Consider the following 24428-nt stretch of genomic DNA (forward strand, 5'->3'; position numbering starts at 1 on the left):
CTCACTCTTCTCCATCCTAATAGCTACTCATTTGCCCAATCTTGTAATTTCTGTTTCATGAAAATATTTCATGTATATCCCATCTCTCTACTCCCAAAATCAAAGCCTTAATTCAAGTCTTTATCACTTGTTGCCTAGACTAATTTAAGGACATCACAATTGTTCAAACTGCCTTCAGTCTCTCCCTACTCCAATCCATCCCGCACACGTCTATGGAAATGATCTTCCTTAAGCATAGATCTTATCAAATCGTCCCCCTTATTCAATAAAATCTAGTGGCTTGCAATTGTCTCTTGGATCAAATATAAACTCTGCTGTCTGGCTTTGAAAGCCCTCCACAATCTGTCCGCAGTACGTCAGTCCAATTTCATTACGTGTTACTCCCCTTTCTGCATACGACTGTCTAGCCGAACTGGCTGTCTCTCTCTCTCTCTCTGTCTCTCTCTCTCTCACTCACATGCACGCATGCATGGGCGCGTGCGCACACACACACACACACACACACATACACACACACACACACACACTATTTCACTATTTTATCTTACATTTGTTATCTCGACTATTTATTAGGAAATAATGCTTAGAACCCCCAACTGAATCCCTACTCTGGTGCCTCATTATGGTTAGGACATGATGCAGGATCATCAAAGGACATTCCAGTACAATTGGGTTTCTGGAAGCTCCAACCAAACTGGAAACCGTGGCCACAAGATGGACTTCCTATACAATGGGAATCAGTCTAGTTCAAGGGGAGCAACATGATGCCTGGGAAAGAGTATTGGATTTGGAGTTAGACTATGTGAGCTCAAATTTTGTCTGTGTGATCCTGGGCAGATTAATCGCTCTCAACCTGAATTGGACCTAATTATCTCTATGATCCCTTCCTATATATTGGAGGAGGTGGATAACTCGTTGATAAAATCTACTCCTCTTTATGTAGAGTTTTGACCTGGATGAGTGGCAATGCAGTAAAAAGAATGTCAGATGACCTGAGTTCAATTCCCAGCTCTGCCTCTTACTACCTGCATGAGCTTGGGCAAGTAAGTCTCTTAATTTCAGTTTTCTCACCTATGCTTGTTTAGGCCTTAAAGGTTTGCAAAAGTGCTTTATCTATTACCCCATTTTATCCTCACAAACCTCCTGTAACAACTTTGTTATGTGACCCTCATTTTATATGCAAGGAAATGGGTAGGAAAGAAGTGACTTACCCAGGGTCACACAGCTAGTAAGTGTCTGAGGCAAGATTTTAATTTAGGACTTTTTCATCCTGAACTCTATACGCTAGCTGCCTCAATGATGGGGTTGGATTAAATAACTTATTATCATAGGTCTTTTGAACTGTTAAGCTATTGATTTTTTGAATGCTGCATATGATATTACTGTCTTCACTGAAGGAATAGGTTTGTTCACATCACTGTTGATTGTCTTGGCCTGTAAATCCTTTGAGATGCAGAACCCAGTCTGTATAATATTATTTATGCAGCACTTCAAGAAAGACCAGTCATAGATAAGCACTAAAGCAATGAAGGTAAGCTGTACCTGTATTGGCTTTTGTTGATTGGTTGCATCTTGAGGAAGCTCAGGTTGTCCTGGAACTTGGAAGTCACCACGATGTGATTTTTGCAGTGTAGGGACAGGCCCTGGGGCTATAGCTAGGGACCTGGGTCTTGCCAACCCATGACCACTCCCCGTAGGGGCCTGTTTGTCCTCCTTTCTGCATACAGCTTCTTCTTCCCCTTCAGAGTCCACAATAAAGACATATTCTGCTTTGAAAAGGTCACTCTGCTGCATTGTTTCTGGTTGATTCAATTTAAGCCCTCTGCCTTGGAAAATCTTTTGGCTGGTTTCTGTAGAGCACACGTATGTCTGGATATCACTTTCTTGTTGGATTCCACTTTTCGAAATCAGGTGGTCCGAGAATTCATTGGAATTGGACTGCAGGAGACATAAATGTATTTAGTTTAGATAGATAAGTATTCTCTTTCCTTCACTTGCCTATCATTCAAAAATTCAACAAGCATTTTCGAGTGCCTTCTATGTGTGAGGCACTGTATGAGGCACTGGGAGTATTAAGACAATACCCGAAATAGACCCCACACACACAATGAGCTTGCATTATACAGAAGACAATATATACATACGCATGTAAACACACATACATACATAAGTTTGTTTTGTATATATGTGCATCTGTACATATGTTTGTATTTTATATATGTATGATGTTTTACGTGTATATGCATACACACAAAACATCACAAAATAAAAGATATTTTGTATTCTGGGGGGAGAGAGCACTAGAAAGACGCAGTTAAAAATTATAGGTAATATAAACAAGAGTCACACAAAATGAAAGTATGAATGGCTTCTTAACTGTACCACTATAAAGATTCCTCACATTAATAATCAGAAAGCATCAACTGAACACCAACTATGTACACAGAAATATATACAAAATATATACAAATAAATGCCAGGTTAATTGGGGAGGATTCTCAGAGAGAGAAGTGAGGAAGGAGTCCATTCCAGGCATAAAGGGTAACCCATTCAATTTGTGGAAAGTCCAATGTGAGTATTATCAACAGGGCCAGTTTGACAGAAACATAAAGTACATAAAAGGAAATATTAGGTAATAAGCTTGAAAAGATAAGTTTGGACCAGGTTATGAAAGTCTCTAAATGACAAAAAAAAGATTATATTTGATCCAAAAGATATTAGAGAACCACAGCAGACTATCAAGCAGGGGAGCAACATGGAATGAAGTCATGGAATGGATCTGTGATCCACTAAGACTCTTTCAAGGTAGTCCTTGAGGTCAAAACCATTTTCAATATAATGTTTTGTTCGGTTGTTTTTATTTGCATCCTATTCTTCATGACCCCATTTGGAGTTTTCTTGGCAAGGATATTGGAGTGGTTTGCCATTTCCTTCTCTAGCTCATTTTACAGATGAGGAAACTAAGGTAAACAGAGTGAAGCAACTTGTCCAGGGTCACATGGCTAGTAAGTGTCTGAGGCCATATTTGAACTCAGGAAGATGAGTCTTCCTGACTCAAGGTCTGGCCTTCTATCCGCTATGCCACCTAGCTGCCCCATTTATGTAGTTATACTTATATAAATATATTTATTAATATTTCAAAATAATACTAAGACCTTATTTGCCTAATAAAATACTCCTTCCTTTTCCAGCTACAAATCCGCATGAGATTTAAATTTATTCATGTATTCGCACCAAAATAAGATATTACAACAGTGAGAATGATGATGATGACTTAGACCAAAAATGAGATTACAAGTATCTTCTACTTAGCTAGACTTTGGAGAGATTTGCAACAATATTCAAAATAAGGTCATCCTTTTCTATTTTTTGTTTTGGAAAATATAGTTATTTTCATAAAATATATTATTTGTAGCAATCTGTAATTATTTTTGTTATTTTAAGTTATTAATAAATATTTCAAAATTTTAGCAGTTTTCATTTCTAATAGAAAAAATATCAATAGATATGACCCACATGAATAAAAGTTCTTCAGTGTCCTGGAAAGTTTCTAAGATCATAAAGGGCTTCTGTGACCAAAAAGTTTAAGAACTGTTCCACAACGGTTGTGAAGTATAGTTATTTACACTGACAAATAGCTCAGAAGCAAATTTCAAGGGAGGAACCATCTCTAAACTAATCTGGGGATAACCTAAAGTGAAAGGTACTTATTTGACTCCTAACTATGTCATTTGTCCCCCACCCCCGCTTCAGACATTTCATCCATCAGCACATGAGCTTCTAAATATTTTTTGATGCTGAATAGTAAATCATCATCATCTTCATCACCATCATCACCATCATCATCATCATAACTAGCATTTATTTAGCAACTGCTGTATGCCAGGCAGTGTATTAAGCACTTTACAGATATTATCTCATTTGGTCCTCACAATTATGAAAGGTAGGTGCTATTATTATCCCCATTTTACAGTAGAGGAAACTGTGGTTGACAACAGTTAAGTGACTTGCCCAAGGTCACACAGCTAATAAAGGACTGTGGCTGAATTTGAACACGGGTCTTCCTGACTCCCCAGTCCAGAGGTCTATCCACTGGGCCACCTAGCTGCCTCTAAAATAATTAAATGAAGTAGATGCTGAAGATATGTCTTCAGTCCAAGGACACCTCATATGTTTATGAGAAAAATGCTTTGTAGACTGTAAAAAAACATGTGTGTTGGTTATAAGGGATTTGTAGTAAGTTTAATAGAAAGTTACCTAGTCCATGCCCCAGTAGAATCTAAGGTCCTTCATGGCAGGGACTGTATCTTTTATTTTTGTATTCCAATTCCAACCACATAATAAATATTGGTTAAATGAAATTTCCAATAAAACAGGGGGTAGGGAAGAAATTACTGGGTCTCCCAAAACTTAAAGATCTCAATAAACTCATGAATGTCTAGTTGGAAACCACAAGACATTATGAACTACCCTGAGATCATGTTAAAATGTGGACATTTTACGACAAAGTTCAGTTTTTTATTTCTAATCATTCTTTGAGGTGTGATTTCAAGTAATTGATATCTTCTATTTTTTTTTATTAAGAAGAAATTATAGCATTTTTTCTGCTGCTCTTTGACTCCTGAAGTCACCTTACATCTGAAATCAAAGCTATATTTTATATCTAAAACTGTTTTGGTTATGTCAGTGGTGTCAAACTCAAATAGAAACTAGAACCATCAAAAAATACATGAGGATTCCTTTAGGCCACATATTAATGTTATCAATGTTCTATTGTATTTCTGTTTATTTTTTAAAATATTTCCCAATTACAATATAATCTGGTACTGAAGAGTGTTACTGGCCTGCTGTGTGTTTGATTTGTCCAATCTCTATGACAACAAATCAACCAACAAATCCAGCTGATTTGGCCAATTTGGTATTGAGGGTGTAGGGGTGGGAGAAGATTATTCTTGAACTGTTCTTCAAGTAACTAAAAAAAATTAAAACAATCAGTTGATTGTGGGTGAATTTTAAACTTTTCTAATATTGAATGAATTGAATATTGATGAGACGAAATTTGATAGTTGATTCAAGGCAGGCAGATAGACCTTTTGTCCACAAAGTAGAAAGGGTTGAGGGGTTGAGGGGTAGAGGGTGGGAGATGGGGGATTAGGGAGACAGGCATGTAGATAGAGACATTTAAAATGACTAATGAGTACATATGGATGCAGCATATAAATCCAAAGGAATTGAGCTAAGGCCTGTGTTTAACTTTACTTGACTTATTTATGATTGATATATTTAAAAGTGCCTGGGGTCACTGCACCACCAAGCTGCCCAGTGTTGCATATGGAGACAGACAATATGAGTTCATTTTAACCTTGACCAAGTCAAATAACCTCTTTGAGCATTAATTTCCTCAACTGTAAAATGAGGGCATTAGACTAGATGACCTCCAAAATCTTTTCTAGCTTTTAATAGCTAGCCACCGATGGTCAAGTTCTCAAAATGAATTATTAAAATAATTCTAATTTCTCTTAATTTTTTACAAAAAAATTGTATAGGATAAAAAATTTCAAGGACTGAGAGTAGGAAGCAGATAAGAGCTGTGACAAAAAAGTCACAGCAATTAATGGGATATCACATGAGAATCCCTTGATTGTAATAGAAAATCTTGAAATCCGTGGGCTCTTCTTATAAATAGCATAACATCACTGATGGCCCTAGAACTTATAACTTTTAAGGAAAAATAAAGTGAAAAAGGGAGAGATGGTCATTTAAAACATTTTTTACAACACAGTTCATTTTAATGCAAATTTTATGAGTTTCAAGATAAGCATAAAAATAGCCTACCCTATTTACTGTTTCCTGGCTCTTCTCTCTTGGTTCTTCACCAATTTTAACAAGGTATTTAGAGGCATCGGCAACTTGACTATGAGTTGGTAGTCTTCGTATGGTTGGGACGAATGTGAAGATCAAAGGTTTGGTTTCAGAGTCTCCAGAAAGGACCTACAAGATAAGTAAGAAATAAGACTTTTAACCTTATTAATGAGATATTTTATCCTTTATTCTCCAGGGAGCATGATACATAGTTGGAACATGAGTTAATGCTGAGATATTCATTTGAAACTGAGACAGTCCGAGTTAGACTAGATATGAGAGAGAGAGAGACAGAGACAGAAGAGACAGACACAGAGACAGAGACAGACAGAGAGACAGAGAGCGAGAGAGAATACTTATTAAGTGCTCAGTATTTGCCATTCATTTTGCTAAATTCTGAGGATGCAAATAGAAGCAAAAATGATAGTCTTCAACGAACTAACATTCTAACAGAAAGAGACAATACATAAATAATGGAGAGCTAGAAAGGGGGTAAAGGTGAAGGGTACAGGTACAGGGGGCAAGACTGCTGATGAAGAGATTAAGAAGTCAGGAGAAGGAACAGTGGAGTTGGGAGTGAAGTGAGCCTGGCCTGGTCACCTCCTCATGAAGTGGTAGAAAAGTGCCCAATTGACAGCAAAGTTATTTTCAATGACATTAGGCCTGGTGCTATGACTATGACTCCAGGCAAAGTTTGCCCTATGCCCCACCTTCCTTTCTCTAGTTTGAATACACTTATATTCAAATTTATGTTTGGGGTTTTTTTTTTCTTTTTTGTTTTGGGTTACTGGGGCGGGGGAGGGAGAGGGGAGAACCAGTAGTGTGCTAGAGCCAGCTCTAACCAGTTCCATGTAAACATTTACAACTATGAAAATGGTAAATACTACACATCGGGCCTTGTTGGTTGTCTAGACATAAGAAAGTGATGGAAAAAAATGTTGAAAATTCAGATTAAATTTCAAATTATGTCCTTTATATACTTTTTTTTCAAAGATCTAGTCGGTAAACATTTGCCAGCACACCACTATGTGTAACAAATTTTATCATCCCTCCTAGACTTTAAGCTTCATGAGAGAAAGGACAATCTCTTAATCTTTGTATTTTTAACAGGTTTTTTTAAAAATATTAAATGAATGAATGAATCATTCTTATTCATATAAATTTTCTATTACCTCACATCGAGTGTGCAGTTGCCTAAGAAGACTCCTATCTTCAAGGTATCCTCAACTTCTTGTTCTCCTTCAACCAGTATGTCCAATCCATAGTCAAATCTCATTGATTCGACATTCATGGCATCTTTTGCATTTGTTGCCTACACTCTTTTCATGCAACTACTATGCTAGTTCAGGTCCTCACTACCTCTCACTTGCCCTATTAAAATAGACTCTTAACTGATCGTGAGATTTCTTTCTCCCTCTTCCCCTTCTCTTTCCTTTCTCTCTCTCTACCTTTCCTCCTCTTCTTTCTCTCCCTCCCTCCCTTTTTTCAATAGCTCAAAATTCCCCAAATCAAGAGATTTGCCAGTCTTAGCTTCCACAGTAGCAGGGAACACAGGCATGTGCTACCAAACCCACCTTGGATGTTAGTTTCCTTACTTTGTAAAATGAGGAGATGGTGTCTAAGATCCTTTCCAGCTCTAAATCTGGTTCAAATACCACCTTCTAAATAAAATCTTTCCTTACCCCCCACAAAAGAAAGCCCATAAATTCCCTTGTTTTGTATATATTTATGCATATTTTGTATTAATATGTTGTTTCCCTAATTAAAACCTAAATGATTCTATGATTGTCTGAGATCTCTCCGCTCTCTAAGTCACTCTCCACGCAGCTGCCAAAGTGATAGTTCTAAAGTAGTGATCTCACCATGTCACTCCTCTGCTCAATAAACTGCAATGTACTCCCAAGCACTTCTTTTGCAATTCAATTTTATTTTTTTAATTAAAAATAATTTTCTCCCCCTGCCACCATCTCCCCAATTAGAAAAGAAAAACAAAACAAAGCAAAAACAAAAATAAACCCTCGTTACAAAACTTCCTATCACTTCTAAGATCATACTGCTCAGCGTGGCATTTAAAACCCATCACAACCATTCTCCAACCTTTCTTTCTGACCTCATTACTCTTCTTCCTGTACTCTGTGGTCCAGCCAAAACAACTTTCTGGTTGTTCCTCCCACACAACACTCTATCCCTCATCTTTGTGCCTCTTTCACTCCACCTCTTAGAATGCCTAGCTTCCTTCAAAGTTCAGTTCAAGTACGACCTTCTAAAAGAGCACATAAATTACTTTGTATTTGGCACACATCGAGGTGCTGTTTCCCTGACATAATGTAAGCTCCTTCAGGACAGAGGCTATTTCCTTTGTCTTTGCATTCCCAGTGAATAGCATAGTGCTGGGAATTAATAAATATTTGATGCATTGTGAATTGAGATAAATACAGAATGTTGAGATCACAGATATAAACTATAGAGGACAAAGCAACATAAGATGAGTCTCCCTTGAAACCCATTCAAATGTACTCAGTTACTTAACTTCAAAGGATTTCATTATTATGTGGAGGTGCCAGCATGGTGTGATTCGTACTACATTGTTACTTCAATTAAGAGTCTTGGGCTAGAGTCCCAACTCTGACACTTTTCCACTGAGTGATCTTGAGGAAGGGAAAGTGAATAAGCATTTGTATGGTGTCTACTATGTGCCAAGAACTCAGCAAATATCTCATTTGATCCATACAATAACTCTGCGAGGTAGGTGCTGTTTTTACCCCCATTTTACAGTTGAAGAAACTGAGTCAGGTAGAGGTTAAGTGACTTGCCCAGGATTGCACAGTGTCTGAGTCTAGATTAGCACTCAGGTCTTCCTAACTCCAGGCCCAGTGCTCTATTCACTTCAATATCTACTTGCCCCAAGTCATTCAGTTTTTTCAACCATAAACAGGAATAATAACGCTTATCTTACTTACCTCATAGAGTTAGGATCCAAACAATTTATAAGCCCTAAGTTACCATTTGATGTTGTTCAGTCATGTCCAACTCTTGGTGACCCCCATGGACAATACTGTCCAAGGGGATTTCTTAGCAAAGATGCTGAAGTGGTTCGCCATTTCCTTCTCCAATGTATTAAAACAAACAGAAATTGTGGGACTTGCCCAGGGTCACACAGCTGGGAAGTGTCTGAAGCCATATTTGAACTCAGGTCTTCCTGATTTCAGCCCCAGAGCTCTATCTACTAAAGCCAACTAGCTGCCTCTAAAAATTGCTATATGAAGATGGCAAAGTACCACTTTTTTAATTTGAGGGTTCTAGATAATTGTGATTATTAATACAAGTAAGCATAATCATTCTGACACATATACAATATCTTAAATTTAATTCATTAAGCACTATTTGTGTGCACACCCTGTATACCATAAATATTTAATAACCCTTAGTGGAGTTGATAAGTTTTTCTCTCAAGGTTAAATGCTACTTAATGCTATTAAATAAATCCATATAGATCTCTGAAATTAATGATTTATAAATCCTAGACCTTTTTAAGTTAATCTCCATATTTTGATGAACGATAGAGTGACTAAAGTATGAATAGAAAACGTATTACCCACTTAACATAATGCTCTTTTATAACCTTGTACTCCAGAAGAATTGATCAGCATTATAATATGTTGATAACCGGACAGTCCCAGCTCTGTCCTTAATAATTTTATATTCTCTAAACTAATACTCATGCTGTACTCATACAAGTTTGGGAAAATATTGGGTTTTGTTTTGGTTTTTCTGGTCTATGATTTTGTTGGTGTAGGGAATTCAAAAGAAAGAACATTTTTAAGTGCCTACTACGTGCCAGAATTACACTAGGTGTTGGTGATAAAAGACAAACCCTAAAGAATTCTTGTCCTCAAAAAGTTCACATTCTCCTAGAGAGAAACACATATCCAAAGTCCACATATACACTCTCTCCTCTCTTTCACCTAACAGAATACCTCAATTTTTTAAAGACATAACACAAGTACTAGAGACAACTTAAGTGACATAGTAGATAGAGCACCCCATCCTGGAATCAGGTGAAGATCTGAATTCAAATCCCACTTCAGACACTAGCTGTCTTTCCCTGGGCAAGTCACTTAACATGTCTGCCTCAGTTTCTTCAACTGTAAAATGAGGATGATAATAACACCTACCTTGTTGAGAATTAAATGAGATAATATTTGTAAAGTACTTAGCTACACGATTAGCACATCATAGGCCCTTAAAAAATGCTGATTTCCCTTCCTTTCTTCTATAAGAAGCCTCTCTGATTCCCTATCTCCACACACAACTGCTAGCTTGCTCTGTATCCAGCTTATATTTACTCTACATGTATGTACATGTATACACACATATACACAGCATATGTTTGTGTCTGTGTCTGTGTGCTTGTGTCTTTGTGTGTTGCTTCCCCTGATGGAATGTAAACTTCTTGACATCAGGGATTGTTTCATTCTTTTTATATATATCACCAATATGTTGCATATAGTAGGCACTTAATGTTTACTGTTTAATTAATTAATTGAAGTAAATACAAAATATTTTTAAATGCTAAGTAAGTGGGAAGAAGAGGGGAGGGTAAGGAATAACACTAAAAATGGGAAGATCTGGAATGCCGTGAGAAAGATCTCACTTAAACTGAGCCTTGACAAGAGCTTGGAATTTCAGGGGGTGAAAGTGAGGAGCGAAATCGTTCTCTGCTCGGGGATGACAGCCTACATAACAGCCTAGAGAAAGGAGATAGAATGTCTTCTAGTGAGAGGAACAGCATGGGCCAGTGCGGCTGGAATGTGAATGTGTGAGAGGAAGAGGATGTCAGTGCAGAAAAATAAATTGGAGCCAGATTGTAAAGGGCTCTAAGAGTCTCAAAAAGGAGTTTGCATTGGCTCCTAAAGGCAATAAGCAGGCGTTGAAGCTTCTTGAGCAAGAGAATGATCTAGCCAGGCCTGGTTAGTCAGTGAAGGACAGATTGGAGAGGGGAGAGAATGGAGTGATAGAGAGGGAGAGGAAGGAATGGATGTAAATGATGCTGAGGAGGTGGAATTGAAAGGGTGTCTTAACAGAAGGCATACTGGGAGACTGAAAGGTTGATTCTAAGTTTGTGAACCTGGGTGACTAGAAGGATGTAGTGCTCTCAACAGAAAAAAAGAAAATTAGAAAAAGAGATGGCTTTTGAGGGAAAGACAATGGATATGTTGAGTTTGAGATGTCTATGGAGCACCCAGGTGGAGATGTTAAATAAACATCTTATAAACATAAATAAACAAGATGTTTATTTATCTAATTGGAAAGATGAATCTACAGATTTGGGAGTTATCTACATAGAAATGATAACAAAACTGATGAAAGAGAGGTAGGGAATAAGCATTTATATAGTGTCTACCCTGTGCCAGGCACTGTGCTAAGTGCTTTTATTACAAATATTATCCAATTTGATCCTCACAACAAATCTACAAGGTGGGAGCTATTATTATATCCCATTTTGTAGTTGAAGAAACTGAAGGAAAGGAAGATCAAGTGACCTGGTTGGTCAGGGTCTCACAGCTAGTAAGTATCTGAGGCCAGAGTGGAACTCAGATCTTTCTGACGCTCAGTGCTCTATCCATTCTACCACCTGGCTGCTTCATGACGAGGTCACCAAGAGGAAACAGAAGGTGAAGGACAGAGCTGTCCATGGGACAGCTAGGTGGCATGGTGCATAGAGCACTGGGCCTGGAGTCAGGAAGACATCTTCCTGGGTTCAAATCTGGCCTCAGACACTTACTAGCTGTGTATCCCTGAGCAAGTCATTAAGCACTGTTTGCCTCAGTTTCCTCAACTGTAAAATGAACCAGAGAAGGAAATGCTAAACTACTCCAGTATCCTTGCCAAGAAAACCCCAAATGGGGTCACAAAGAATCAGACATGACTGAAATGACTCAAAAACAACAACCACAGCGGGAATGAAACATAGGTGATGGTTAAGCAAAGGAGATTTAAAAGGACGGGGTCAGACAGGTATGAAGAGAACAAGGAGACAGCAACATCACTAAAATCAGAGAGGAAAGAGAACTCAGGTGGCTATCACTCCCAGTGTAGTAACTTCTTCCACCAATGGAGGTTGGCAACTCCTCCAAAACTAATGGCCTTGAAGAGTTTCCTGGTTCCCATCATCATATAGCTGGTGTGAACCAGAGGCAAGTCAAGGTCATCTTTATTCCAAGAGCAGCACAATATCCAGTCTCCAGGAGCTACTTCTTGACCCTCTGTCATATTTCTCCATCTTTACTGTTGTCGTTCAGTTGTTTCAGTCATGGCTGACTCTTTGTGACCTCGTTTGGGGTTTTCTCGGCAAAGATACCAGAGTGGTTTGCCATTTCCAGATGAGGAAACTGAGGCAAACAGGATTAAGTGACTTGCCCAGTTTCACACAGATAATGTGTCTGAGGCCAGATTTGAATTCAAGAAGAGGAGTCTTCCTGACTTCAGGCCCAATACTCTATTCACTGTGCCACACCACAGCACAAATTCTGAGTTTTTATAAAAAAATTCAAAACAAGCTGTTATTTGCAATAGTAGTGATGAGAAAATTCACAGAACTGAAAATCTCTCCTTGGGTCACTGGTGAGAAACCAAAATCTCATCAGGAACAAGGTCTCCTCTATAGACTATAAACACAGGAGGAAAAGAAATTAAAATAGAAGTCAATAGTTCCTGTCACTTTTAAGGCAGAAGTGCCATCCCAGAATGCTATATTCTTTTTCATTCTTTCTCCCTCGTGTTCTCTTCTTTTCCAAAGCGTGAGATATATATTTGCACAGAATTTCCATCTGAGTGGGATTTGAAACTGCTCTGGCCACCGTGTGGAATTCCAATGAGAGGGTCACATGTTAACAACTAGGTTTTCAAGCTTCTTATTGGGGAAAGAAAAGATATTTGCTGTTCTTTTACACAAAGCAGCCAAGTTCCATGGGCCCAGAGAGATGAATTGCTATGGTGATGGCAAATTATTTTTTTCCACAAAGCAGAAATAGCCGCACTTTAATAGCTTTACATTTGTTAAATGCCAATTAACACTTCCAGTTGTCAAAGCTGCCTGAACCTCCCGCTCCCTGCCTGTGTTTGAACCACTTTATGTGTCAAAATGAGAACTAGAAAACCCTATTAGATGATACAATCTCTTTCTACAAGTAGAACTTATGGTATATTTCCTTAGGTTTTCTTTGATTTGGTTTGAAAGTCTTACAAGGTCAGAACCTGTACCTTTTTCCTGGGAAAACAACTGGACAGACTTATAAATCATCTGAAAAGTTTTTTTTTCCCCTGACATTCCATTGAAATGCTTCTCAGGTCTGCTTTATCCTTTTTTGGAAAGCTCATTTTCATTTCTCACCCTAAAATTCCTCTTCCTTCCTGACATGACACCAAGCAGCTAAATGTCACCTCCTCCATGACACCAAACACTTTTAGACAGAAATTTACCCTCCCCTTAAATGAAGACATTACAGGCTGTAGCATCAGTAACCCTACCCCCCAGCAAGGGCACCCCTGAGGACAGATCCTTTGATTTTCCCCAGTTAACAAATGGTCTATATTTACCAGCTCACCCTTGCTCAGGATGCTAGCTATCATTTCCTTTTCCCAGTCAAATTAACCTGTTCTTGCATCAGTCTCACAGCAACCTGACAGCAGCAAAAAATGGTCACGCAGTGCAAGGTAAAACATTTAGGAAAGTCTGCCTTTTACCTGGGTTTTGGTCTTTGTGCTCCCTGCTAGGCTGCCCTGGTGCACTTGGAAGTCATTGTTCCCGTTCTCACTCAGAAGCCACTGCTTTGGAAGCATCACATAAGGCAGTGAGCAAACCAATGACTGAGGTGGGAAGGAAGCCTTTCACAAAAACAACCCCAAAAAAAAATCTAAAAAGAGGTAAGTGGAATACTGCCCTCCCTGCTAGCTAGCATTTTGTCAGCTCTCAATTGTAGTTTCAGATAGAGGCACATATATAGACATAAATATATAGAGAGAAACAGAGAGAGACCAAGAGAGATGGGTGGGGGGAGAGAGAGAGAAAGGGGGAGAGAGAGAGAGAGAGAGGGAAAGAGAGAGAGGACGGCCTACTATGAAGTCCCCAACTGCTAAAAGTGGGTCATTAGTAGCAAAAATATGTCTTCCTCATCTTTGTACATAATTTTCTTATACAGCAGTGCCTTAAATAAATGGATATGCTATGAAAAGAAGAGCTATATAGGATTGGGGAGAAAAAGAAAATTATTTTGGCAACTGCCGGGCATCTCATCACAAAAATAAGTTTGTAACATTCAAAGTGAGCAATTAGGGGTAGGAGAGACAAGAAAGCATAGGCAAGGATTGGTTTGTGTTTGAACAGAGACAAATAATATGCAGTGATGGGTTAAAAAGAAGCCAATGAGATATATTATCTGTCCTCTGCATCTAAATAGAACACAGCAACATAGGAGCATCTGGATTCCCTGAAGTATTTCACCACTTAACAAAAATAGCATGAAAAAAGAGCGTGAAATCAATTTTTTTTTTCTTAACCCGCCTCCACGCTCTTCCCACCCTGCCAAGCCATCCTTCATAACACTTACCAGGCTAATTTTCCTTGTGCGCAAACCCACTCTGCTCAAAGATCTTCGGTGGCTCCCAACTTCCAACTGAACAAAGTTCATACACCTTTGGCTGGCATTCAAGGACATTTCCAAGTTGGAGCCATCCTATCTTGCCAGATTGAGTTCATATTATTCTCTTCAACACTATCCTTTCCATTCTGTCCTGGCTGGAATACTCTTTCCCAAAAATATACCTTGTGCTTTTCCACCTCTGTGCTTTAGCTCATACTGTTCCTTATGCCTGGGATATCCTCCTACTCTCTCTTCTCATCTGTTGAGTTCATATGTGTCCTTTAAAGCCCAACATAAATAATAGCTTGCTTTAACATAGAGATATAAAGTTGGCAAAGTGCTTTATTCTCATTTGATACCCACAACAACACTGTGAGATCGACGCCATAATTATCCTTGTTTTATAGGTGAGGTAGATAAGACTGAGAGACGTTAACTCACCTGTCCAGAATCACTGGATTAGTAAATGGATGAGTCAGGATTCAAATTCAAGTCTTTCTGATTTCAAGCCTGATGCTCTATCCCCTGTACCACCTAGCTGCTTTGATATATTTTACCTCTTTAATGCCTTCCCCTTTCAGTTTGTCCTTTGCCTTTTTTACGTGCTAGATGTCCTATGTTCTCTTAGAGTGCATGAATGTGTATTCACTGAGAACAAAGACTGTGCTTTGGTTTGGCTGGAATTTTTTTTTTGGCCTTTCTTTGTATCCTTGTTCTTAGCACGGTGTCTGGCTCAAAATCAGCACTTAATAAATGCTTCTTGGCCAACTTATTGACTGTCTGGAGTGTTTCTGTGATTCCCCCTCCTTCATTCAGCAGCAATCTTCCCTTTGCAGTCTCACATAGCATTTGTCTCCAAAGGCAGCATCCAAGCAGTAGAAAATGCCTTAGACTTGGTTAGAAGCTTCACATTCAGGGGCATGCTGGAATACCAGTTCTTGCTGGATACCAGCAAGCCAAGTGTTAAACTTGCATTGTGAGCATTCACACTTTAGAAACCAGTATGCACCATAAATCCGGATTTGATTCATTATTTAGTTGATTTTGTAAAATTAAGAAAGTGATGGAGAAAAATGTCGATAGTGCATATTGAACTGTCATGGATGTACTCTCTCTCTCTCTGGGGCTATGTTTCCTCATCTATAAAAGGAGGGATTTGGCTTAGATGATTTTTAAGTTCCCTTCTAGCCCAATCTATAAATCTTGTCATATCTATGATTCTTATCATGTCTCCATACTCAATGTTAGAGTTCCTAGGCTAGAAGCTGCATAGGGACTTCCTTCCCCAGCCAAATCCCCCAGCTGATGTTACTTTAGATTCATTTTGATATATTTTGTTTTTATTTAACAGAACGTACACTCTTTAAAGTCATAATCTATCTCGGTTTCGCATATATCTGCAGAGCCCAGAATACTGCTCTGCACCCAGTAGGTACTCCATAAACACACTAATTGAATGAAGTTCCACTCCAGAACAACACAAAAACAGTAAATGTCCTGATTGAAGACAAACAAAATTTCACAAATTCAATTGATTGGAGTCGTCAGCTTCTAGTATTTCTATTTTCTAAGTATTGATTTTCTTCAACTCTGTGATAGCCATATTTGTACATTGTCAACAGAAGATGTTATGCCCCAAGGGCAATATGTGCACTGAGAAATACAGAGGAGAATGATAAAGTTCAAATACAGGGACATAGACTTGTCCTCTCCTGGAGGTACGCAGCACACTCAGAATTCTGCATTAATTGCTTGCAAAACAAATTAGACCTTTGTGGGTCATGGAAGCATCCTGAGTAAAAGAATGGCACAAAATGTTCCTTGAGGTATGAAGGGAAAAGTTATCTACAGTAGAGTGTGATCTTCCTGATGCACAATCTCCAAGCAAGGTGACTCTGTTTAAGAATGAGAGGCAGCTTTGCCAAGATGATCCAAGCTAGTTTGGAATCAGAAAGACTTGGGTTCAGGCCCCCTTATAACACCTACTGTTTGTGTGATCATGGGTAATTCACTCAACCACTTCTAAGTGCCCCAGAGAACTCTCTAAGATAAACGTTATGAGTTGGCAATTTGTATCAGTAGAGGGATTTTCATAGAGTTCCCTACACTGATGAGATCAGAGGTATCAAATATACCTATATCTATACATGCATACATACCGCATATACATATGTGTGCACATAGATATATACTCAGGTATATATGTAACCACATGGAGTGTCATGTAGTCCTAAATACACATGTGTATATGTGAATACACACACATATAGCAGCATGGAGTAGTAGATAAAGACTTAGCTCTAAGTTAGAAAGATCTGTGTTTTGACACATACTAGCTAGGTAACCCTGGGCAGTCGAACAAATCACCTAACCTCAAAAGGATCTAGGCAACTTTCAAAGACTCTGAGTAGCAGAGACAGTCCCAACCTCAATTAGTAAAGAGAATTTCTCACCCAAGAGCCTTATATTAATGAAATCATATGTCAAGTCTCTATACATACAGTCACTATTTACTATGTATATTATTATATGTAATATTTACCATATGTAAGTGTATACATATATGTACACATACATATATACATATTACCTATATATCTATATCTGTATGCAAAGTAAATTGTATATATGTGTTTATATACATATATGTGTGCATTGGGTATATATGTGTGTATGCGTATATGTTTGTGTATGTATGTGTATAGTAAATGTCTCAAATCACAGAATAGAATAACTGAAAAGAATCTTAGAAATCACACCTCTCTTTTTACAGAGGAGGGAATTGAGGTCCATTACCTCTAAAATCAGTGTACTGAATCATAAGTAAAATATAAAAAGAATAATAATTTTAACACTACTTTATTCTTTAAGTTTTATGCATATGTGGAATGATGAGTAGATAATTATTCTAAGTTCTACCCTACACTTCCAAGTGGATCAAAACCATTTTAAAGTTTCTTTTCTACTTCTAGTCTTCCCCATGTCTCCATATTACTATCTTTCCAAACTCCCTAAAGCCTAGAATAATAAATAAGCAAATTTGAGAGGGAAAACATTCAGGTCATTGCTTTCTCTCTTCTCCCCAACCCTAACAATACAACTCAACAAGCTTTTTCTTTTTTAAGAAATAATTCTCCTGCCCTCAGAGAGCTTACATTCTACTAGGACAATGCAAGGTATACACAACTAAGTGGACAGTAAATATTATACAAAATAATACAAGATAATTTCTTGTATGCTATCAGCCGGTGGGATGTGGAAAGGCAGACACCATATGTAGCAGGCAAAACCTATGCTGTGCTTTGACTCAAACTGAAGTGTCTAGAAGATGGAGCTGCATTCCAGTCACAGGCATGTAGGTGTCATATGGAACATTGCCAACTCAGAATACTTAGTAGGTCAAGTTGACTGTACTAGAGAAACAAAGAAGAAGTTAAGTCCTGTATGTCAAACTACCATTCCCAAACTGTTGCCACAGAGATGTCAGACTTTGGAAATAGCAGAGATTGCCCCAGAGTTCACTAGTTTGGTGACATCCTTTTGGACTAAGTTTGAAGACTTATGAAAAGGGAAACTGGAAGAATTCATCTATCTTCTCCATGCCCCATGAGAGGAGGTTTGGTGGGTAGAGTCAAATGATGCATCTGATTTCTAGATACCTACTCTACTGGCCTTTTCCCCCTGGGAGTCTGGAGGACTGCTATTAGAAGGCAGCAGTACTCAGAAATTATAGGAACCCTGACTAGCACCATCCCGATTCCCTTCTTAGGGAAGGAAGAACAAGGAAGAGAGATCAATGTCTGTCACTCTTAGATGCTAAGCAAAATTAGCCAGTGTTTCTGTTGTTTAGTCCCAATTGCATTATGTGTATTATTAATGCAAAAAAAGATTGGGAGACCACCAACACCTTGATTGTGTGTTTAAAGCCCTTACAGGTAGACATTTGGGAAGATTCTTTGATCTTTTAAAGAGATAGACAATATTATCTCTGCTTCAGCGTGAACTAAAATATAGAATTGGAATACGGTACAGATTCAGTTTGGATTTTCTATGGAAAAGAGAGATATAATGATCTCTCCTAAGCAAACACAAGTTTCCCATAAGCAAGAGATCCTATAAGGCTATAATTATATATGTATTTCAGTACAACATAAATAAACTCTTGAGGGGAACATTCAGGGCCAGTTTCCCATTGTTCAGGGGTTTCTTGGTATCATTTTATATGTTATAATAGGGGCTTCCCTGAAACTAAAAAAACTAAAAAACAGAAACACAAAAAACCCTTACATACCAAAAAAGAAATCCTGGAAACCAAAGAATATACTAAAATTGAAAAGAAAATAATTATTTAATTGATAAATAAGCTTTTAAAAATAAGCAAATCATTAGCTAGTCTGACCTTTTTTTTTTTTGGAGAGGGGAAAGCAAGGTAATTGGGGTTAAGTGACTCTCCCAAGGTCACACTGCTAGTAAGTGTCAAGTGTCTGAGGCCAGAATTAAACTCAGGTCCTCCTGACTCCAGGGCCAGTGCTCTATTCACTGTGCTACCTAGCTGCCCCTAGTCTGACCTTTAAAAAAGAGAAAACAAAACTAAATTGTCAAAGCATATACAGACAAATATTGAAAAGGAAAAAGGAGAAAGCACAACAAATGAAGAAATAAAGGAAATTATTAGAAACTATTTTGCTCCATCATGTGCCAACAAAATAAACAATTTAAATGAAAAGGATGGATATCTATAAGTGTGACTGGTCCCTACAAAAAAAAAACCAAACATAATGCTAAAATGAGTAATGTTGGGTGAGGGGGAAACACTGAAAAGGGAGGTAAGATTCAGATTATGAAGTCCTTTCAATTTAAGTCCTACCTCAAACTTGAGGCTCCTAAAACAACTGTAATTGAATCAATATCTCTCCACATTTTTCAGGCTCTTGATACCATATTTCCTTATTGCTTCTTTTTTTCATAGCAAATAATTATAGTCATATACTGGACCACAGAAATTAAGTTACCACTGTGACTAAACAAATGTACCATAATTATTAAGTATAATTGTATGCCTCACCAGTTTAAAAATTCCCTACAGGAGTTAGGGTTAGGATTAGAGTTAGGGTTAGGGTTAGAGTGTTCATCTCTGAGATAGAAAGATCTAAGTTCAAATTCTGCCTCACAGACTCATTAGCTCTGTGACCTTTAGTTAGGATCAGGCTTAGTTTCCTCATCTCTAAAATGGGGATAACTGTTTGCCATACCTGCTTCACAGTGTTGTTGTGAGGCTCTGATGAGAAAATGTATATAAAGCACAATGTAAAACTTAAAACTCTGTAAATATCAGTCCTTATTTTATGCCTAATAATAATAATTATTTGTATTTTATTTAAAATTTTTATTAATAAATCATAATAAAGGAGAATAAGCGATAAGAATATTAGAGCTGGAAAGGAGTTTTAGTGATAATCTAGTCTAAGCTCCTCCTCTGATTTATATGGGTCAGTTGCCATAGAAATAATTCAACTTTGGGATGAAACTGACAGTAGCAAATCAAAATAAAGCCCCCCCCTCCCCAACTTTTATTTAGGGTAGCTAGGTGGAGCAGAGGGTTAGAATACTGGTCCAGGTGTCAGAAAGACCAGAATTCAAATCTGACCTTAGGTACTTACTTAAGTGTGTGACCCTAGGCAAGTCACATAACCCCACCTGCATAAAACTGGAGAAGGAAATGACAAGCTACTATAGCATCTTTATGCAGAAAACCCCATGACACTTTGTCCCTGGGATCACAGAGTCAGACATGACTCAAAAACAACAGCCTTTTTATTAGAGAAGGGAGAAAAAAAGGCACCCAGTGAGGATGTTTATGGAAAATTCAGGTATAATAGAACTCTCTCCTCTAATCAGGCTCACTTTTTCCTATGGGCAAAGAAAATAACTGCCTCATTCATGCAGACAGTTCTTCACTTAAGACCCTTAGGCAATATTAAAAAAAAATAGAAACTACTTCCATGATCTCTCATATGTGTGGTCACTAAATGCTCTGGTAAGAACAACCCTTTACCAAAAATTTGCAACAGACAAATTTGATCTCACAAACCTTCCAGGCAATCAGGGCTCAAGTCACCCTAAATCAGAATCCTAACTGATCACACATTATTGAAAAATAGGTACCTCTAAAAGAATGTCTGGGAAGTAAAAGCTCTGATGCAAATGAATTAAGTAGAAGCAGGAATGGTATACAAAGCTCACTGCACAATGGCGGTGATGGTGTAAATAAGGAAAAAAGGGATGCTGTATTATTATAATGACTAAGCTTAATCTCTTGGGCAGCTGGATGGTTCAGTGGATAGAGCTCTGGGGATGGAGTCAGGAATACCTGAGTTTAAATTTGGCCTCAGACAATTACCAGCTGTGTGACCTTGGGCAAATCACTTAGCTTTTGTTTGCCTTAATCCACTAGAGAAGAAAGTGGCAAACCACTCCAGTATCTTTGCTAAGAAAACTCCATGAACAGTACGGTTCACAGGGTCACAAGGAGTCAGAAGCTACTGAACTGAACAACAAAGCTTAATCCCAAAGAAGATATATAAGAATGACCTCTCCCATCTTCAGAAGAGGAGGGAAACTGTGGTTGCAAAAATTGAATATAACATAAAACTTGACTGACGTGCTAGATTGTTTTGTTAAACTGATTTTTTTCTTCTTAATTTTTTTTTTCCATAAGGGATAGTTCTTTGGATCAGAGAGGAAATATATTGGGAAATAAAGGTGATGTAAAAACAAAAGACAAAAGATGCCAGTAAAATAATTTTTAAGAGAAAATAAATGAACTTCCGGGGTTGGAGCCAAGATGGCGGCTGGAAAGCAGGGACTTGCGTGAGCTCCCCACCACGTCCCTCCAAAAACCTATAAAAAATGGCTCTGAACAAATTCGAGAACTGCAGAACCCACAAAATAGCAGAGGGAAGCAGGGATCCAACCCAGGACAGCCTGGATGGTCACTAGATGAGGTGTATCGCGCATGGAGTGGAGGGGAGCGGAGCTCAGCGTGGGAGACAGCAGGATCAGCCAGACCAGGGGCCAGGCAGAACAGGCCCTAGCCCTAATCAGTGAGCTGTGGCAGTTACCAGACTTCTTAACCCACAAACACCAAAGACAACAAAGAAGGTTAGTGGGAAAAGCTGCAGAGGACAGAGTTTGCCATTTGGCCACTGCCCCAGGGGCTGCAGGGGAGGTACAGCTACAGAACTACAGCTGCAGTTACTTCCGGCCCCAGGTCCACGTGGTGGGATGAATTAAGTGGAGGATCAGAGCAGGAGTGAAGAGCCTGCTGAAGATTTGCATCAGGTTGGGGTTGGTGGTTCTTGAGGAAGGAGGAGTGCTGGGGTGGCAGAGCTGGCTATATAGAAATAGCTCTGAAATCAACAGCACATCCCCTGAAGCTAGGAACAAAGTACTCTTTGCTCTACAAGCAGTCATACCCCGACGAAAAACTCAAGGGTCAAGTGAGTTGGCTGGGAGCATGGCCAGGCAGGAAAAACACACCCAGATTCAGTCTCAGACTTTGGAATCTTTCTTTGGTGACAAAGAAGACCAAAACATACAGCCTGAAGAAGTCAACAAAGTGCAAGAGCCTACACCAGAAGCCTCCAAGAAAAACATGAACTGGTCTCAGGCCATGGAAGAGCTCAAAAAGGAGTTGGAAAAACAAGTTAGAGAAGTGAGGAAAAATTGGGATGAGAAATGAGAATCATGCAAGAAAACCATGAAAAACAAGTCAATGACTTCCTAAAGGAGACCCAAAAAAATACTGAAAAATAAACTGAAGAAAACAACACTTTAAAAAATAGACTAACTCAAAAGGGAAAAGAGCTCCAAAAAGCCGATGAGGAGAAGAATGCCTTGAAGGGCAGAATTAGCCAAATGGAAAAGGAGGTCCAAAAGACCACTCAAGAAAATATTACCTTAAAAATGAGATTGGAGCAAGTGGAAGCTAGTGACTCGATGAGAAATCAAGATATTATAAAACAGAACCAAAGGAATGAAAAAATGGAAGACAATGTCAAATATCTCATTGGAAAAACCACTGACATCGAAAATAGATCCAGGAGAGATAATTTAAAAATTATTGGACTACCTGAAAGCCATGATCAAAAAAACAGCCTAGATATCATCTTTCAAGAAATTATCAAGGAGAATTGCCCTGATATTCTAGAGCCAGAGGGTAAAATGGAAATTGAAAGAATCCACAGATCACCTCCTCAAATAGATCCCAAAAAGAAAACTCCTAGGAACATTGTCACCAAATTCCGGAGCTCCCAGATCAGGGAGAAAATACTGCAAGCAGCCAGAAAGAAACAATTTGAATATTGTGGAAACACAATCAGGATAACACAAGATCTGGTAGCTTCCACATTAAGGGACTGAAGGGCTTGGAATACAATATTCTGGAGGTCAATGGATCTAGGATTAAAACCTAGAATCACCTACCCAGCAAAACTGAGTATCATGCTCCAAGGCAAAATATGGATTTTCAATAAAATAGAGGACTTTCAAGCTTTCTCAGTGAAAAGATCAGAGCTGAATAGAAAATTTGACTTTCAAACACAACAATCAAGAGAAGCATGAAAAGGTAAACAAGAAAGAGAAATCATAAGGGACTTAACAAGTTGAACTGTTTTGTTTACATTCCTACATAGAAAGATGATGTGTATGATTCATGAGACCTCAATATCATAGTAGCTGAAGGGAATATGCATATATATGTGTACACATATATATACATATGTGTGTGTCTATGTATGTATATATGTAGGTATATATATATGTATGTGTGTGTGTGTGTGTATACACACACAAAGGGCACAGGGTGAGTTGAATATGAAGGGATGATATCTAAAAAAATAAAATCAATTTAAGGGATTAAGAGAGGAATATATTGAGAGAGGGAGAAAGGGAGAGATAGAATGGGCCAAATTATCTCGCATAAAAGTGGCAAGAAAAAGTGGTTCTGTAGGAAGGGAAGAGGGGGTAGGTGAGGGGGAATGAGTAAATCTTGCTGTCATTGGATTTGACCTAAGGAGGGAATACCATACACATTCAATTAGGTATCTTACCCCACAGGAAAGAAGGAGGAAGAAGATAAAAAAGGGGGGATGATAGAAGGGAGGGCAGATGGGGGGAGGAGGTAATCAAAAACAAACACTTTCAAAAAGGGACAGGGTCAAGGGAGAAAATTCAATAAAGGGGGATAGGTTAGGAAGGAGCAAAACATAGTTAATCTTTCACAACATGAGTATTGTGGAAGGGTTTTACATAATGATACTCATGTGGCTTATGTTGAATTGCTTGCCTTCTTAGGGAGGGTGGGTGAGGAGGGAAGAGGGAAGAGAATTTGGAACTCAAAATTTTTAAAAACAGACATTCAAAAACAACAACAAAAAAATGTTTTTGCATGCAACTAGAAAATAAGATATGCAGGCAATGGGGCATAGAAATTTGTCTTGCCCTACAAGAGAAGAAGGGAAAGGGGGATGGGAGGGGAGTGGGGTAACAGATGGGAGGGCTGACCAGGGAATAGGGCAACCAGAATATATGCCATCTTGGAGTGGGGGGAGGGTAGAAATGGGGAAAAAATTTGTAATCCCAACTTTTGTGAAAATCAATGATGAAAACTAAATATATTAAATAAATTTTAAAAAATAAAATAAATATTACTTCAAAACAAAAAGAAAATAAATGTACTGATGGCTTACATGTCTTCTAACAATAGAGGCAGGGTTGGAGGGGAGGGTCATTATGGGGGAAAAGAGACAGGTCATTCACAAAACTTTGCACAGAGCCTTCTAAGGAGCTCATGGGGCTCTTCCTCAACCATTGAAGGGCTATTTGTCTGAACTATAAATCCCATGGGCAGCTAGGTAGTGCAGT

At 38.4% G+C, this 24428-nt stretch overlaps 1 protein-coding gene across 8 annotated transcripts in view; it reads right to left on the reverse strand.

The window, feature by feature from the left end:
• LOC118856549 (muscular LMNA interacting protein) overlaps positions 1 to 24428 on the reverse strand; it is a 386664-nt gene that overhangs the window by 212310 nt on the left and 149926 nt on the right. For all 8 annotated transcript variants that reach the window (XM_036766910.1, XM_036766912.1, XM_036766909.1 and 5 more), the window contains exons 2-3: positions 5836 to 5991; positions 1543 to 1938 (exon numbers count right to left, since the gene is read on the reverse strand). In XM_036766910.1, the coding sequence (XP_036622805.1) occupies positions 1543 to 1938; positions 5836 to 5991 (552 nt within the window). The remainder of the gene's footprint in view (positions 1 to 1542; positions 1939 to 5835; positions 5992 to 24428) is intronic.

The sequence above is a fragment of the Trichosurus vulpecula genome, chromosome 7, assembly GCF_011100635.1.
Source record: "Trichosurus vulpecula isolate mTriVul1 chromosome 7, mTriVul1.pri, whole genome shotgun sequence".
Lineage (NCBI taxonomy): Eukaryota > Metazoa > Chordata > Mammalia > Diprotodontia > Phalangeridae > Trichosurus > Trichosurus vulpecula.